General features: G+C 39.4%; 1 protein-coding gene across 3 annotated transcripts in view; it reads left to right on the top strand.

The window, feature by feature from the left end:
• Positions 1-5,204, top strand: part of LOC122884536 (pro-neuregulin-3, membrane-bound isoform) — a 345,178-nt gene extending 339,974 nt beyond the window's left edge. For all 3 annotated transcript variants that reach the window (XM_044214564.1, XM_044214566.1, XM_044214565.1), the window contains one exon: positions 1,770-5,204. In XM_044214564.1, coding sequence (XP_044070499.1) covers positions 1,770-2,442 — 673 coding nt within the window. In that variant the 3' untranslated portion in view covers positions 2,443-5,204. The remainder of the gene's footprint in view (positions 1-1,769) is intronic.
• The last annotated feature ends 10,944 nt before the right edge of the window (positions 5,205-16,148 follow it).

Here is a 16,148-nt window from a genome sequence, read left to right as displayed (position 1 = left end):
TTTTAAGCATCATGTAAACAAGAAACCTGGTGTTTAAAACAGTTACCTGAACTAAATTTCTGCTTTAGAAACCAAATTTCTTGTATGTCATATATACATCAGCCCAGTAGCCTGGGAGTTACATTGATATCGGGCAATTCTGCACCTCACAATTTATATCCGGTGTCAGCATTCATTGCCAAAGCAGGAAGTAGTGCGCCCTTTAGTTGCCTAACCCTAACCATACATTAACCGTAGTTTATTTGCCATAACCACAGTCTTCCCCTAACCTTAACCATACCATAGCTTCCAGGCGTAGATATTGTAGAACGCAATCCTTTTTAAAATGTTGGTATTGTGACGTTAAAGAAAAAGTTGTCACTGAACGTTATTCTGGATTTTGCAGAATTATGGTTGGTATACATACATGGAACAAGTTTCTAATGTGGTTTTAAAAATATTGCATGTGTATAACAAAAACTTAAGACAGGGGAAGTATGGCTCTTGGAGTGCAGCAGTGCAGCGGGGTGCAGGAAAACATGATTACTCACAGGGGTGCATCTTGCAGAATAATTAAATCCAAAGTCCAACTAAACTGAAACTGACACTAAAATAAAGAATGGCCTCCGTAAGTCTAAATATGTCTGCAGCTGAACATTTGAAATTCAGATATATTACCACTGTGGGTTTCACTTATGGTTGGGGGCAAGGGGAGTAATCCGATTACTGTCCAGCTGCATGTAAACACAAACTCTCCCTCCCAGAAACACAAACTCTCCCTCCCAGATCCCTTTTAACCTGGTTTCTTGTGTCATATAAATGTAGTCATGGCAACAAGCAACATGTAATGGTGAACAAGCAACAGATAAAAAATGTACAGTTTAATTTATTAGGTTGAGCACAAGGATGGCTGACAAACAGTGTGAGACTAACCGGGACAGACAGACTAAATACAGTAGGCAGGATGCACACGTGGGGGTAGGTTGATGACGTGATTTGAGAAGCAACCAAAACAACAGGTGAACGTACTGCAGACATCTGCTAGACACGTATGGTAACACAAGAGGTCAAGTTAAGAAAACATAACATGTTAAAAGAAACTTTGGGTAAAAACATAGCAGAGGAGTGAGAGAATAGAGGAGGAAGATGCAGGCACAGGTATGACTGAGGGCAGAGATTAAAAACCTAAAGTATAGAAAAGATCTACCTATAATACCTTGAATCAATGCAGCTATACAATCTCTGAGCAAGAGTGATTCAAAAAGGATTTCAAACAAAGCAAATGGTCTTGACCTAAAACTACTAAACAGGGAAAAAGAATTGACAGAAATTGCTGCACATGATGCCCGATTACCTCAATTGTCCTTGACCGAAGCTGAACACCTTACACTTTAAAACACTTCTCATTTTCAACGTACTTAAAATAATTAAATCAATAATATAAAAAGTAAACTTTCTGTTACATCTTTACTTATATAAGGGAGTTGAGGTTTTTGGAGGTTTTTTTGTGTGTGCACAGACTCGGATATAAAGAGATGAAAGAAAGATGTCAGACCCATCGTCTTCCCTCTCAGCATCCTCGGTTAGCCTGTGAGATGGCAAAGGGCGGAGAGCTGTCCCTCTGTGTATTCTGCCAGGGTTTCAGCGTGGGAGTTTGAAAAGGCGATCGAGTTGAAGTCATACTCAAAGACACAATGGTGAAGTTTTTCAGTTGACTAACCTTCACTCCTTTTCTCTTCTTTTTGTCTCCATCTTGTCTGCCTTCATTCCCTGTTTCCCATCTTCTCTAGTTGCCAAATGCAGGGAGCGAACCAATGTGACGACCCCAGACGAGATGCCTTCCTACATATGCGAACTCCTGTTTCCAAGGAGACAACGTCGCTGTCGCCTTGGAGCGGCCGCATGGAGGAGCATTCGGGGCTGTGCGCTCCATCCGAGCACAACGATCTGAATCCCACCTCCCGCAGCCTGCGCAGGCCTGGACGCCGGCCCAGCCACTCCCCGCCTCCTCCGTTTCGCTCCTGCTCTATCCCCATCATCCCCTCCGTCCAGTGTCACCATGACAACGAGGTGTCATGTATGCAAACCAGTGTCACCTCGGCAACCACAGCGATGTCAATCACCTGCGGACCCATGCCCTGCAAGGAAGGGAGGAGAGAGAAGGTAGCACATGCCACATTGTCTTCTTCTTCCTGCTCGTCCGCCATTGGCCAGCAGCAGAATGAGGTGGCGCTGCTGCTGGAGGAGGCGCAGGAGCAGCTCAGGGCGTTGGCTCACAGGAAGCAGGAAGAGGGCGCGATCAGCAGCGGCTCGATGGCTGCGCTGATGGAGGCCAGAGAAACGGTTTGCTTCCTGAACCTTAACGGAGGAATTGCTGGGGCGCTGAGCTGCAACGGACCCACGCAGACCCAGTTACTTAGCCCCAGCCTATCACACAGAGACCTGGGCCAAACCAGCCAATGAAAGGACACGATTTAGGACATGCACTTTCGGTTTGACAGTGTTTGACAGACTCTGGTGTTCTGCATCTGTGGGACGCAAATGGAAATGCTGAATTTAAAAAAAATGTAATATCATGGAAATTCTGAAAATATGCTGATGATATGCATACTGTGTGGATACAAACATATAAACACTTCTTGAGTGGCCGCCTTTACACCGACTGACAGTACGGAAAAAGAAAAAAAATATTTACATGCATTTATTTACAAAACAAGAGAAACACTTCTACTTAGGCAAAAAGAAACCAAATAGTCTGTCAAATCCATGGTGTTTTTAATTGTAAAAAGAATATATAAATATATATATAAATATATATGGATATAAATATATGGAATTCAAAATGTGACAAGTACAGAGTTGAAGAACACAGGAATGATGTAACTATTTTTCTTTTTTGTTTTCCTCTCCCTGTTTTGTATTAACTCTGTCACATTTTGGTTCTTGCTCAATTCTATCAAAAGAACTTCATTAATGTCCCGACGCACGTCCACGAGCCATGAGTCTGATTCTGTGAGCCTGCACAGAATCCAAAATGGCTAACGAGGAGGGAGCCTCCACACCAATCCCCCCCTCTTTCCTTTTGAAAACCTGTCTACCCAGCCAAGAATTACAGTACAGCCCTCTGTGGTAACCAACAACACTTGGAGGATTTACGACACAAAACAAAAACTCCCCAGCTGTGTGTTTGCGTGCGTGCTCAAGTGCAGCGAGGGAGAGAGGGAGAAGAAGAAAAAACTGGAAAGACTTCTTCTACACTTGGTCAGATTTGGGAGGTCAGATTGTTAAAGACAGCCCAGATGCTGACTCCCCTTTGGCCAGTGTTTCAAACCAATTCTAGATTATTTTTGTTTTTGTTACAAATTATATTTTCACACACATATGCACACACACACTCACCTGTGCATTATTTTTCCGTTTGTTGGCTGGTCGAATGAATGGACAGAAGGACGGAGGGCTAAGGGGCACCACAGAAGCTAATCTGACATTTTTTAGTTTATTTTAGTTTTTCATTTTTGGTTATTAATGAACAATGCTGCTTTCTGAGGCTGATGGGAGGGAGAACCGTAGGGTTTGGGTACTGAAACAAGAAATAAATGTCTCTATGTTGTATCCTATGAATTGGAAGCTTTTGAATCTCTGTATGAAGTTACACCCAAATGTTTCTGGTGACAAACAGTAAAAAAAATGGTTGCAATTCTGGTAAAGATTTTTCAAAATAACAGTTGTTTTGGTTGATTGCTTGGAAGACATTTTGACTCCTTAAAAGCACCCTGTCCAAACATGCATGCTGGATAGCATCAGTCTGGTTTACACCGATATACTATACTTATCCTTTGGCCTTTTCACACACAACCTGGTCTAAACTGGCTTGAGACCAGTGTTCACAAAGTTCTTTATCTTACCGGTAAAAGTAGCTGGTAGTTACCTCTTTTCACCATGCTGCTAGAAATACAGAAATCAATGATAAATGATGTTTTAAAATATGGTTACATTTCAGAAATGCCATACTATACATCCATTTATGAAAAAACCTTGATACTTACATGTCAAAACACAAATGTTTCCATCCACATAACTTTGTGTCCATTGACGTCGTGGAGCTTAAAACTGGTTTTAATTTCAGAGATAAACAGCATCTATTACTTTTATTCCAGCATAGTTTTTGCAAGAGCAGCTGTCTCTTTACAGATGTTTGATGAAATGAAGATGACATGAATGAGGAGGAAAGCTGGCCTTGCTACTGAGGAATTCAACCAATGTGATTGTGGTGGTTCTATTAAAAATGGGCACCAATAGGAGGAAAAAATGGACAAGGAAATTGTTGTGGATGTTTTGGTCTCCAAGACCTTGCAAATAAATTGGAACTTTTCAAATTTATTTGATCAAAAAATGTTTGATTTGGAAAAACAAGCCAACTTATTTGTAATCGCAAAGTAAAAGCTCCAACTTTCTACAATAAGCAGAAGTAGCAACAATATTCTGTTTTTAGCTCCATCAAAGTCACCGAAAAGGGGTTAGGTGCTTGCTTTCAAAGGTTTACTCTTGAACACTTTAAAACATGTGTGACTTCTGGATATTGTTTTTGATATGAAATAAGTCTTACATTGAACACTCAAAGCAGCCCTCCTTCAAGCTTTGTGAATGTGGCTTCCTGCTTTCAGCCAACATGTTACCATCTTCTGTACTCAACATGGTCCTTTCTATGGCACTTTGCCACGTGTGTGACCGACACTCTTCAGTTCAGAAAGGTCTGATTCAATAATGCGACACTCTGGATAAGTTCACAGTACCTGGAAATTCACACTCTCTTATCGAATCTCTCACAATGGCTGATCTTCGGGAACATTCACCACTCAGCTCTGCTATCTTTTTTTTTTTTTTTTTTAATACACGCCTGAAAGGCAAGGCTAAATCTTATTCAACACACACTAGCACACATAAATCAGCCCAGAGCTTTCTTTCTTTCTTTTTATTTGAAGACTGAGTTTGCCATACTGCCATTAAACCCTCAAAAGGCGCTTTTCTATATCACTTGCTGAACCTCAACAGTTTTGGTTATTTGATACTGATGACCATGAAATCCATAATGTCCTCACCAGAACCAACACTGGTGATTCATGGAGGTTGATGTGCACAGACACAGTGCAAAAAAATGTGAATTTGTTTGTTTGACCAACTGTAATCAGTGTATGAGCTTTTAACAGATAAAAGTCTGCAAGAATTGTCTGGATTTTTCTTTTCTTATCCTGTTATGAGCCCTGCAACTAGAATATTCATCGACTGCATTTTTTGACATTTACAAAATGTTATAAAAGAAAATCACAGCTCTGGAGCCTCACGGAGCAGGAATATACAAGTCATGGCCAGATGCCAAACAGCCATTTCCTTTTTAATTGACAGTCCTGTCAGAGTTATTACTGCACCTTGAGAAAACTGCAATTACGTTTGACATGCAGGTACTTCAGCACAATGTACATCTGAGCATCAGCAATTATACAACAGAGGAGAGGACAAACTAATTTAATGCAGGCGTCTCTGCTTTCCACTCTGAGCATCTTTAAATGGCTTTACATGTGCCAGTAATTGAACATTGCTCACTGCATAACTTCCCATCCTGCTGGTTTAACATTATCAGAAGCAGCACGGGAAGAGAAATCACGGTGGGCATTCGATTAGGAAAACCTCCCTGGCTTCTCTTTTTATTAGTCACAGATTTAGATAGCGTATCTGCCTTTCTTCGTTATAGTCAAAATTTTATTTAAAGTATTATCAGGTGTGTATGTGTGTGTGGGATGGATGTGTGCAAGTGGAATTATGTATACACTTAATTATGTAACGTTTCTATTCTTAAATAAATTGGGGATTAATCAGTGCTTATTTTGATTAATAATACACAGTTGAAAGTCAGAATTGAAAATAACCAATATGGACTTCCAGGTGAAAATAGGGCTTTAAAAGAGCAAACATTCTGTAGTTTAACTATTTATTGTTGTTATTTGCTAATGCAGCAGCTTAATTGTTATCTCTCTTTTTTTCTCTGTCTCTAAGACTAAATGTTGCAAGAGGGCCTTGTTTACCATAAACCACAGAGATCAGTGTATAAAACATTTTGGGCACGAATAAATCTGGCTGAAATTCTGTTTAAATTAATCTACTCACTATTTTCAGTTTTTGTTTTGTCCAATAGAGGGAATTTAAATGTTTTTTTTGTTTATTTTTAGAAAAGTAAAACTCAGATTTTTAAAATCTATCAAAAACATTAATAAATACAAAAACAGTGAAAATCTGAGTTTAAAAATATAATTTATAGCAAAGAATATTCTGTAATTTCTACTGTCAGTTGTGCTTTTTCTTTCTATTTTCCTCTATTTACTGTAAACCGTGGTAATCACTGTCTTCTTGCAGCAGGAAGAGGATATGACATTAGGTGGGTATGTGAGGACAAAATCTGGGTGAAACTCCTGCTAAAAAATCAGGAAGATCGATGAAAGCCGAAAACGATTAGCCCTAAGTGTCTAAATAGCCAGAGATCCATTCATGCACATGTCAGGTATGTCTGTGTGCAATTAGCTGTGTGTGTGTGTGTGTGTGTGTGTGTGTGTGTGTGTGTGTGTGTGTGCGCAGGCATGCAGTTGTGCAGTTTCTAACACTATTCCAACATCTGACTGCCTGCACTCTCGCTTCCCCTCTCTTGCCCAAACCAAAGCACAGATTTATGGCCTATTTAGCTGCTTCAGCTGTAGTCAGTCAGATGGCAAAAAGTAAGGCAGAGAAGACCATCAGTCCAGTGTGTGTGTGTGTGTGTGTGTGTGAGAGAGAGAGAGAGAGAGAGAGAGAGAGAGAGAGAGACTGATGGCAGGGAATAGAGGTTAGACCATCAGGCCAGAGAGATAAGAGCTACAGCTTGATCCTCCAAAAGCGCTGGACTGCCAGGCCAGGCAACCCCATCAGACCTAATCTGAACTGCACGCCAGCGTCAGTGAGCCCAGATACTATGAACAGTTGTGTGCATGTGTGTGTGTTGGTCTGCATGCATTTTCTACGCTTGCGTGCATGCATGCTTGTGTGTCAACATCTCTTTCTTTACCATCGTATGCCCTCCTGTCTTCGCACAAACCCCTGCAGCTTGATCTGCTACACATCTAGATAAAAAAAACACACAAGTAAAAAGCACTGATGCTTTGCTTTCAAAGGTGGTTTGAACTGGATCAAGTCTGTGATAGGTAGAGAGAGCCAGAGACAGAGAAAGAGAGAGCAGGATGAAAAACAGTCAACATGGCAGTAATTCAGGCTATTTCCATTTTAAAAAAGCAGGATTCTGGATGTCAGAGATGCTGGGCCTTTGCATGGGTAATTCATGCACCAAATTGTGTGTGTTTGGGTGCATGTTCACCCGATATTGTCCTCCAGAGGTAGAGTTCATCTTCTTGAACAGAACTTTCCATTTCCCAGCCTCCCCGTGTAGACTCATTTGCCATTTTCAGTAATGAATAAACCGAAAATCTCTCAAAAGATTTTGAGTCGTCGCAGTGGAAGTGTTGTTGCAGTACATCAATAAAATAACTAAAATTTATCAGGAAAAAACGGGGAAAATACAACCAGATTCCAACACCCACAAACATGCACAGAGCTCTAAGATTAGTCATTCAAGATGGACTATTCTCTATTTTCCTTTAATTTGCAGGCTAAATGTGCTGGTGTCAGAATCAGCCAGGAGCAAATCCATTTGCATCTGCAGAGCTACTAATCTTCACACGGTTTCAGGAACACAGCCACCCATAATGAGTGGTTGCAGGGCAGATAGAACACGCTTGCATAATGTTTAAATGAGAGCATGTGTGTGGCACTGTAATTATGACATCTAAGTATGAAGTGTGAGGCAGCGTGTCGATTGTCACCATGTCAGTTGCTTATTTGTTTGACCCAAATGCATTTTTTTAAATTTGTCATCTGAAAAACGTACACACTAAAACCTTGCACAAAAAGTTTTTAAATTATAAGCGAAAATTTACACTACAAAATAAAATGCAGCCCTCAAGCAGTGATGATTCTGTTCATCCTAGTGAGGAAGGAAAGTTTCTCAAGATGACACTGGAGCTGCAGATCTACTTCAAGATCGACTGTATTATGTCAGAAAACCAGTTTCATATGCTAATAAAAGTGCTGGAAGCTCACATCAAAAGAACCACACCAATGATGTTGTTCTTGAACAGCAGCTGACAGTGTGATAGACACAAATCAGTCCAAATTAAACATGTACAACCATTTTTTTATACGCTACCATACATGCATTATTATTTGGTAGTTCAAACATTAACAATATGTCATTTTAATCTGAAAAGTAACTAGTAACTCAAGCTGTCAGATAAAAGTAGTGGAGTAAAAAGTACAGTATTTCCCTCTGAATTGCAGTGGAGTAGAATTATAGAGTCGCTTAAAATGGAAATACTCAATTAAGTACAAGTACATCAAAACTGCACTTAAGTACAGTACTTAAGTACAGTAAATGTGCTTAGTTACATTCCACCACTGATATTAATTTTCTTTCCCGCTCACACACAAACACACATAAACACAAGCTCAAACATGTAGCCCCAAGAGCTATGAAAAATCCAGTTTTTCTTATTTAACATTTTTATAATACAGCAGTCTGAATATTTAGTCAGGTATTGTTAGGGTGAACTTCCTGTATTCTGTATTGCCATTCAAATATAGTAGGTGCTGCTGCAAGATGGGAAACAAGCTACATCCATCCATCAGTTTCCACCATTTAACCAGGGTCTTGTCACGGTGGCAGCAGGCCGCCCAGATGGAATATATATATATAATTTATTTAAATCAGGTAACCTCACTGAGAGCAAGATCACTTTTGCAAGAGAGACCTGAGTACAGCAGTTAAACTGCAAAAAGCAAACATAGCCAGACATAACAAAAGCACATTACAGCATCAGAAACAATCACAGACATAATTAAATACGTTCAAAGTTTAAAATCAGCCAATACGGTATATAATCCCTCCAGCGTTTTCTTGGTCCACTCAGGATCATTTCCTATTTGGAAGTACCTGAAAAACCTCCAGAGAGAAGCACTCAGGAAACATCATGATCAGATGCCCAAACCAGCTCAACCGACTCTGTTCAGCGCAAAGGAGAAGCGATTCAACTTCCAGGCTGCTAACCCCATCTCTAAAATGGTATGTGGTCTGCACTTACATAGTGCTTTTGTCTCTCATTCACCCATTTATACACACACAGATGGCAGCAGGGCTGCCATGCAAGGCCAATTACCCAAAATAACTTCACCTTCAGAACCAGCGCATTCTTCATCACAACAGTCCAGAACTGTTACTATTTATTTAATTGGGTGTGTTTGAGGCTCTGTTTAGGCAATTTGGCGTCAGTCAAATTTGGTGACACTTTTCACTTCAAATAAGAGTTACTCTTGTTTGAACAAAACCAAATGAAAGCAGGATAACTTCTAAAACAATGTGTTTCTTTATCAGTATTTATTGACTGAATTAATCAGGTCTATTTACATATAAAGTGAGATTCGGATCATCACATTTCCAGCAGAAGGCTTAACACAGTTTACCAAGGTTGTGCTGAACCAGGCTACTTGCATTTTGTTAGCCAAATAAGAAAAAGTTAGATTTCTCTGCTTTAAGCTTCATCTATCTTATTTATATCTGTAAAGCATTAATTTAGAAGAGTTCAGCTGCCATCGCTGCTGTTTTTATGGTTATATATCCTGTGTGTCTGCAACGTGACAAAATAAATGGAGCTTAGCAAAAGTTTAATCAGGAGAATTATTGCTTTATTCATTATGCCCTCAGTGCCACACCCCTTGGCTTTAGTCCATTTATTTATTCTCCTGCTTCCCTCTATTAACCTTTAAATTTCAAATCTGAGAGGCAACTCCCTTGTGGTTCACAACATTCAATCAAGTAGCCCTAAAAGTCCTTCTCTCTTGACCAATCAGTCTAGTTAGCTGCACCTGTAGCACCCTGCCTGCCTCCACCTCCTGACACAAATGCTGACATCTCAGACTCAGAATCAGAGTCAGAAATACTTTATTGATCCCCGAGGGGAAACTCTTTCGTTACAGCTGCTCACTGTCACGTCAATGCACACTTGAGAATAGAAGGAATAGAAGTACTAAGCAAATCAAAATATAATACACTATAATACAGGTAAGATAAATTAAGTACAAGTAACCACCACCTTCCCCACCACCAGCAGTATCAACACTTTAGGTTACACTTTACTTGAATAGTCCGCCTACAGACAGTTTATAGAGTATCTGTAACATTTCAACAGCTTATTAGTAGATATTCAACAATTCAACTGTTTCACAAATAAAGGTTTGGTTAGGTTTAGGCACAAAAAACAAATCGGTTAGGGTATGTTCATGAATTGTCACATATACTTTATTGATAATCTGTTAAACATCTCCAGACAACAGTAGAAATGTTACTCTATAACCTAATAATCTGTAGATGGACAATCCACAAACAGGATGGTGTTCTGCAAAATGGAGTTACTGTGAGGTTCATCCCCATAAATCCATAGACGTCATCTGGTTTGCTTGGGATTCCTGGAGCTGTCCCACAGTCAATGCACAGACACATCATCATCCACTAGCAAGAGAGCTAGTGAGCTAACAGCTAGCAAGCAAGCTAACTAGCTAACGAGGGAGATAGTGAGTGTGATGTCCCTACCACTGTGTCTTGTGGGCTGTTCTGGTTAAGCTCAGGAGGCCAACAGCTGACTCTGCAGGGTAATCAGCTGTTCTCACCTGGATCATCAGGGTATAAAAGCTGGTCCATGACTCTACTCTCATCCTTCAGCTGGCATTCACCCTGCATCTGGTTCTTTACATGTTGCCCCATTCAACACTTCTGTGTTAAGTATATCAATACCTATTTGTTACATTGGCTGAGCCCAGTTGACATTGAGCTCACATCTATAAACTGTGGAAGGTTAGCCTACACCACAAGCTTGTAGATAGAAATCAGGTCACAGTCAAAAAGTATCTTTTAGTGATGTTGGAGGCTGCGCTCTTGGTGCACTCTGGGATGGGCTTGGAGGACTGAAAAGAGAAGATGTCAAACTGTCTTCATTAACCACAGCCTTCAGGTATTAACCCCAGCTACTGACCCCTTTTTTTGTTTGATCCATTCCCAGGTTTGTCTCTTAACTTCCGGTTGTTATTGCTGGCTATAGTAAAGACAAGTGAAAAGTGGTGGTCCTGATTGGATCACACAGTCTGCTATACATTTCTCAAAGTTAGGAACACACATCTACATTTTTGAGGAGGTCATATAGCTAACACAAACACTTCACCTTAGATATTGGATTTAAAAGACAATCTTTTACCCACAGCATTAACTAGCTCACAACTAGCTCATTTGTGTTGCAGAAATACATTAGCTTGATGTTTCAATGATGAAACATTTCAAGAGCTCTGATGCTAACTTATGAGTATGATGATGCAGATAATCAAGTTATTAATATTATTTACATTCACAAACGATCAGTAAACCAGCTGATTTTTACTCTGTTGATCTGGAATCTGATTTATCAACATGAATTAAAACACATAGTTTCACCCTACTATGTAATATTATATATATTTAATTGATAATATAATTTGGAATAATTAGCTTGTTATCAATAATAAGCTCACATCATGGAAAACTGGATTGTTTGTAATAGTGTAACTAACCAAATGAGTTTCCACTGTGACTGTGTTTTGGATGAAGAAATATTGTATTAGAGTTAGCACACATTTTGAACGCCCGCACTCAGGCGACTTCTGTCGAGATATCATATTGTGATAAACACATAATGGAACAAAAATAGCAACACATTCTGACCAGTAACCATGACTATTACAACAGAAACATGATCAGCTGATCCCAGAGATGTGTGGAGAACTGATCTTATTAGCGCTGCTCCCTCATTTTCTTCCAGCACTGTCAGTCCTTCACGTTGTACGCTATATTAAAAAACAGGACACATATTTACTAAATTAGGTGATCACAAGCAGCACCTACCCACTTCCAGTGTAGACAGGAAGTTCAAAACCTCATTCCTGGTTGGCTGTAACATGCCCAGTAAAACTGTATATTAGAGATGCGAGTGAGGTAAGCGAGGAGCCACATTAGTCAAATGGAAAGCACCCAGAAATAGTGTCGGTAGCATGTACACTACCTTCTGCTAACAAACCTTGCTTTATGTCGTGGATATCTTCGCCTTCACCTCATTGTTTTATATGATCATCCAACACAGTCTCACAGCAGTTCTTGAAATAGTCACAAAACTTGTTTTAAAAGAGTAGTGTGAAGGATTTAGTGGCATCTAGCAATGAAATTGCAGATGGCATCACTGCATACTGCTATCTTTTCTTCCAAGGAGTAGTAAACAGTAACACACACAAAAAAGTTTTGTTGTTTTTTGGTCACAACACTGTGAGTGTGGAAATCAGCCCACAGGGAAAACCACACACTGCAGAGGATGATGGAGAGACTGAAACAACAAGTGACCTAACAGCAAGGTGTGATCTGAACCATTTGAGACCCGTGTCTGTGGTAACAAATCACTGTTCAGGACATTAAGTTGAATTCCATGGTCTATGGTGTAAAATGGCGCCATGAGACTAAAAGTATTAGTAGCAGCAGCAGTAAGGAGGAGAAAAATGTCTCAGCTTTAAGGAGGCAGTGCTCTGAAACCTGACTGAAATTTCTCAAAGTTGTGCTTATTATTAATAAAATATACCCACTGACAGAAAAACTTCAGATAAATAAGGGAGCTTGGAGATACGGTTGGTCTGTGATTGCTGGGGGCAAATCCAAATTCTTTTAATTTTTCTTTTTTTAGGGAGATTCAAGAACAACATGTTCCAAATAAGACTAACCAGAAGCCAAGTGACAATTAATGATTGATTACATATTTTGACCATCTGTTCCAGTGATCTGTTTTGGGGTGTTTAATTGGAAAAACATCCAGAGGGCAGGACAGGATTTTCATGGGGGATACAGTTTTCTTTCAGAAGAGTAGAAGCTTCAGAACAGCAAAGCATGACAGAAATGTCTCAGTTGGCAGGGGAAGTATACACTATATTCTCCACCTTTTTGGTTTAATAATTCAAAGGTTTCATATTTTTATAGACAAGCAGAATAAATAAATGGGGGCTGACAGAATCTAGATTTCTACTATAAGTAGAGCTGAAGAGCTGCAGTAATTCTGAGATTGGTCAGTCTACCCCAAACATTAAAACATTTGATTGAAGCCAATTAAAGTCTGCAGTGACTTGTGGTAAACAACCACAAGTCTAGCATCACTCAAAAGTTCCAGTGTCTACTGAATTATATATAGAAGAAATCCATTCTTTGAGCATCATGTTACCAAAGGCCATTGATCATGTGGCCACACACACGAGGCAGTATCTGTTTTCCTTCTCATATTATTTTCCTGTGATCAAAAAGTGATTATTTTGCAATCTGTACTTGACAAGCATTGTTTGATATTCATTACAATGCAATTACTTTGTGACAATGGCAAACTTTACTCATTATGATAACATAATTAAATTGTCATCTCAAGAAATTAAAAGCTAATATTGAGAGAGCCAAACTAAAAATTTAAACGTGTCCCCTCTGACCTCCATATATTTTTGCAAAAAACTGTACTAAAGGATACATTCAGCAATCAGAGATCTTCACTAACTATAAAGTAAAAGTTGTGTTGTGAGTTGTATTCACTTCTGTAACACATTAAAGGCTAAGTTAATTTGAAAGTATTAGATAATACATCAGTGAACAGGAAATAACCAACCTTGTTATCGAAGTGGCTCATTTGTTTTCTTTCAATTCATAATGCGTTGCTATTTAGTCTATGCATCTTCCTATCTTTGATATTGCGAATATTGTTTTATATTACTTATGTACAGGTAATGAATAAGCCTTTCTTTGGCAATTGTCCTCTCCCTGCACACTATATGTTGAGCATAGCGGTGAGCATTGCAGTAAAAGCAAAACCTTCTATGGATGAGTGTAAAAACTTAAAGAAGAAGAATCAGAGTTAAGACATAGTGGTTCTATATTTAGTTGCAGCTGTGAAAGCCTCACAGGGTCTAGACGCAGAGCCCCTGTTAGTAGACTGAGATTAGAAATGCAGAGCCGTATACTGCATGTTGAAAAGGTCCTGTCTGTACAGCAGACCCATCCCTGCTGTATGAAATTTGTTTAGTGGTGGCACTGACGTTGTGACGACCTCCCCTTCGCCTTATTTGTTCTGTCAATTTCTTAAAGGTCTGTTTATAGGTTAATGACATTTAGTGACATCCACTGCATATTTGTTGAGATCATTCACATGCAGTCAAATTACAGCTGGGTTTAAGAATAATATACAGTATAGTGTGTATATATAGATGAGGTATGCCTGTGCTCAAAGGATCACGGTGTGTTGGATCTGAAAATAATCAAAGTAGTAACTTATAGAAGGGATGTTTGATGTGAAATGTGAGACACCTGGAGGGATTTTAGAATGATACATTAGCACCTTAAGTTCATATCATCTCTTATTAATATAAATGTGCAGACCTACTAAGTGTAAAATGGCAGAAAATATACATTTTTAAAGACATTTTAAAGGACAACCCTAATACAGCTGACACAAACACGCCTATCTGCTCTGGGGTTCACTCAAATATACATGATTTCTCAGGATTCTGCATTTACACCTTCTGCTTGACAATAAAATGCACCCATGGCTCTTGCAGAGCAGCAAACAGTCTCATTTAACAAATTTAGCTTATTCACTTGGGCAGGAATGGCTATAAAACATTAACTTTGTAATTAGGCTGCTAGTGTCCTGCATATGTGCAGTAAAGAAGAGCAAGTGGGCAGATACAGTGCATTTTCCACACGTGTTGTGATGGAAACATCAGCGTTGGCATCAATCTTAACATTCCACCTGCACAGTGCTGAACTGTGGCTTTTTTTAACCTGTGTTGACTCCCAGGCTTTGTGGAGTGATGCTAACATTCAATTATCCACACATATACACAGCAGTGGGAGGTGGTGAAAATGTAAACATGCAAAGAACAGAGGGGGGAGGACAGCTGATTGTTCTTTTCTTTTCTTTTAGCGTTCACGTAGCAGGTGTGCAGTATTGACTAGACTTAACATTTGCAGATCCAAACCTTTGTAATGGTAAAAGCAAAAGCTAATAAGAACATGGGCCGCTTTGCTCTTGTTTCAGAACAATGGATAGCGCCGCTGTTCTTTCAGAACCTATTTGCATAGGTGTATGCATAGTCGATTTGCAAACATTGTGTAAATAAGCAACCTGTATTTTCTCCAACAATTTACGTGATGGTGTGCCAAGTGGCACTTTGGTTTTGTTTGTATCTGAAAAGAGGAAACCCTGAAAGTACGATAATGATTGTCCCCCTTCTAAGACATATCCACAGCAGGGGAAGACTAATCTTACAGGCCCACCACTGCACTGCATTTTCAGGAAAATACTGTGTAGCCAGTTTTGACACATGTCACAGTTATGGCGCCCCTGCACAATGGCGTCAGAACCATCCTCTGTCTTCCCAGCCTGATAAAAGCACACCATGTCCAGTTATTTGTGTACAAAATACAGCAAGCTCTAACTGATATCAGAAGAACATAAGGGGGACTTTTTTGCACGCACGTGCATGTCGTTATAAAAATATTCAGTAAAGGGAAAAACTGCAGTTTAGGTTTTAAAACATATCCCGGCATGTTAGTGAAGGACTGTAATATAATCATAGATAAATAAATAAATAAAAAATGTATTATCTACAATCAGATGCAGGATGTAAAACAGCTGTGTCTTATTCTCTTCATGTGATGGGACCACATCTGTGGCTGGCTGTGATGGGAACTGGGACTTGGGACATCTATACTGGAATTATCAAAGTTAAAGGACACTGTAACATGTTGACACTCTTTATATTTACTTTTTTCATAGACATGTTCGATTATACACATGAACACAATTTATTGGTTTATTTGCCAAATCATAATACATTCTTTGACGTGGTGTTTTCTATATTATAACGTCTTAAAGGTAGGTCATAAAGTCTCAACATGTTAGTGAGTGATTGTGGCATATTCAACATCGCCATAAGAT

Source organism: Siniperca chuatsi, linkage group LG11, assembly GCF_020085105.1.
Source record: "Siniperca chuatsi isolate FFG_IHB_CAS linkage group LG11, ASM2008510v1, whole genome shotgun sequence".
In the NCBI taxonomy this organism is placed as follows: domain Eukaryota; kingdom Metazoa; phylum Chordata; class Actinopteri; order Centrarchiformes; family Sinipercidae; genus Siniperca; species Siniperca chuatsi.
The sequence above is the reverse complement of the archived record's forward strand: the minus strand, read 5'-3'. Positions and strand labels throughout refer to the sequence as shown.